The sequence below is a fragment of the Penaeus japonicus genome, unplaced genomic scaffold, assembly GCF_977035675.1.
Source record: "Penaeus japonicus unplaced genomic scaffold, GWHDUDI00000001_assembly GWHDUDI00000038, whole genome shotgun sequence".
Taxonomy (NCBI): domain Eukaryota; kingdom Metazoa; phylum Arthropoda; class Malacostraca; order Decapoda; family Penaeidae; genus Penaeus; species Penaeus japonicus.
The window spans coordinates 7,963,051-7,965,550 of NW_028234440.1; the positions used below are offsets into that span (position 1 = coordinate 7,963,051).

The 2,500-nt window shown below is 38.6% G+C and overlaps 1 protein-coding gene across 3 annotated transcripts in view; it reads right to left on the bottom strand.

The window, feature by feature from the left end:
* LOC122263436 (SID1 transmembrane family member 1) overlaps positions 1-2,500 on the bottom strand; it is a 20,443-nt gene that overhangs the window by 1,619 nt on the left and 16,324 nt on the right. For all 3 annotated transcript variants that reach the window (XM_043031846.2, XM_043031845.2, XM_043031847.2), the window contains exons 13-16: positions 2,347-2,500; positions 1,680-1,915; positions 875-1,099; positions 1-298 (exon numbers count right to left, since the gene is read on the bottom strand). The exon at positions 1-298 is cut by the window's left edge and continues 1,619 nt beyond it; the exon at positions 2,347-2,500 is cut by the window's right edge and continues 86 nt beyond it. In XM_043031846.2, coding sequence (XP_042887780.2) covers positions 236-298; positions 875-1,099; positions 1,680-1,915; positions 2,347-2,500 — 678 coding nt within the window. In that variant the 3' untranslated portion in view covers positions 1-235. The remainder of the gene's footprint in view (positions 299-874; positions 1,100-1,679; positions 1,916-2,346) is intronic.

Consider the following 2,500-nt stretch of genomic DNA (forward strand, 5'->3'; position numbering starts at 1 on the left):
AGTTGCATTCTTTAAGCTCCAGTATATCATTCTTTACAAAAAAAGAACACAATATGACAAAAACAAAAGTAAAAAGGGAGAGAAAGCATTTCAAAAACTGACAATCAAGAAAGTAAGAGAAAAAAAAATAATAAGGAAATAGCAGAAACGTTTAAGACTGTCCATCCGAACTTCTTCCCACAAGAACCATCATAACAATAATGTATATCCCTGTCTTGGAGTTTTCTTGCATCACTTAAAAGACTGGAATCCTCTCTCTAGGTGTGTGTGCAAGATCATCGTCTAAGGTGAGGAGAAGCTGTAATGCAAGAAGTGGAAAACGTTCATAATTAATGGCTTTTACTATCTAGAAATAAGCTTTTAACGTAATTCATAGGCTAAGCTGTGATATACCTATCAGAAGATAAATGGTCGAAGCTGCAAATCGCTAATTAAAGTCCATATAACTGAGGACCAGTCTTCATTTTGTATGAATACTTTGCTCTAGTAGGAATCTGTATGAAAAACCAAGCTATCAATATACAGTATGCAGGTAAGAATCTTTCAATCTAGTAAGAATTTGAACTTCGAACTGAACAACAACACACAACACATACATACACATATACACACACACACACACACACACACACACACACACACACACACACACACACACACACACACACACACACACACACACACACACACACACACACACTCACACTCTCACATACATACACACACACACACACACACACACACACACACACACACACACACACACACACACACACACACACACACACACACACACACACACACACACACACACACACACACAAATGCACACGCACACGCACACGCACACACACACACACACAGGGCTCCTTACCATGAAGCCAAAGAACATGGCCGCAGCTGAGAAGAAATGCCATATGTCATGAGTGTCGTAGAAGTGAAGCAAAACGCACTCCTGGTTGAACTGGCGGCTGTGTGCAGGAGTGAGTTCCCACGTGGTTGTGTGATGAACGTAGAAGAAAATGGCTGCGCTCCATCCGAAGAGGCAGAGTAATAAGTAGACCAAAGGCTGTAGTTGGAGCCGTTCACGGTGTCTCAGCTGGGAGAGAATGAGGTTTGTTAGCTGATATCAAATACTTATTCTGTTCTCTTGCTTCTCTAATTAATTTTTTCATCCTAAAAATGTGGTTTTAATAGCTTTTTCCCACTTAAAAAGTCTTTTCTGAAGGGCTTTTAACCCTTTCAGATTCAGATGATATCAAATAAGGTTAACCAATTTTCAACCATTTTGGTTGAAATGTATATTTCATACTGCATAACTTCACTTGTGTTTTTTTTAACTTACTTTTTTAATTTCCATCATACCAAGTTCGAGAGGAAAAATTCAGCTTCAAAATGAGCGTAAGACAGAAAATAACTCAATAATAAACACTCAAACTGAATTATTGCTAAGGAAACACTGAATTGTGAGGTGCATGCAACCCACCAAATGCACCTGGCAAGTGGCCAAAATTTGAAAGAGGCTTAACATTTCACAACTTAAAATATTTTTTCTCTAGTTTCATGAAATAAATTACCAATCTATAAGAGAAAACAATGAAACTGAAATTCTTCAATCCTAGTTCATACTTTCCCAGCACCACTTAAAGTACACCCTATCCTTCCACAATCCCACTCACCTTCATGATGATGTAGAAAGCAATGTACAACAGCAAATTTGTCAAGAAAATGATCAGAAGGTATGAGGCAAAGTCCTTGGGTGTGGAGACCATCCCGTAGATGGCCAGACCCCAGTTGGCGGCATTACCCAAGAGCAGGAGAACCATACGGTCACAGTACATGGGCCTGCATATTCCCCGCCAGTCACTTAGCTCACTCATGAACCAGGTTTTCATCCGTCCAAATAGACCCAAATCTGGAGACACAATGAACAAAAAACAAGAAAATTATTTGCAAAATCACCAGATATTCTGATTACACTGCATGAATCTTTAGACAGCTTTGAGAATAAGTTCAATATATTTCATTCCACTTGCATACTTCATTCACACATTAACATAACAAGATTTCCAAAATTTTAAGACTAAGCATTCAATGATTACAATATGGCTACTTTGTCTAATAATAATAATAACAATAACTAAAATGACGAATAGAGTTCATTACGAATGTGACAAATGGAGAAAAGGGTATGAATGAAATTGAATAACAACACAAAAGATATAACTGATATACAGTTACCAAATAGTTACCATAATAATTGTAACAGTACCAAAGATACTAAACACTCATAACAATGACGCTAAAACCAGTAGAAACACCAATCAAAATACACTGACAACTCACCGCACTTCCACCTCCCCATGTAGTAAATGTTGCATGACAGGAGGAGGCACGAGATCACGTGGATGAACCCGAAGATGACCCAGAATAAAATTGTCCCTGTGAGCACCCCAATGACTCCCAGGACTACTGCTAACGCCAGGGCTGCGAAAGCCGC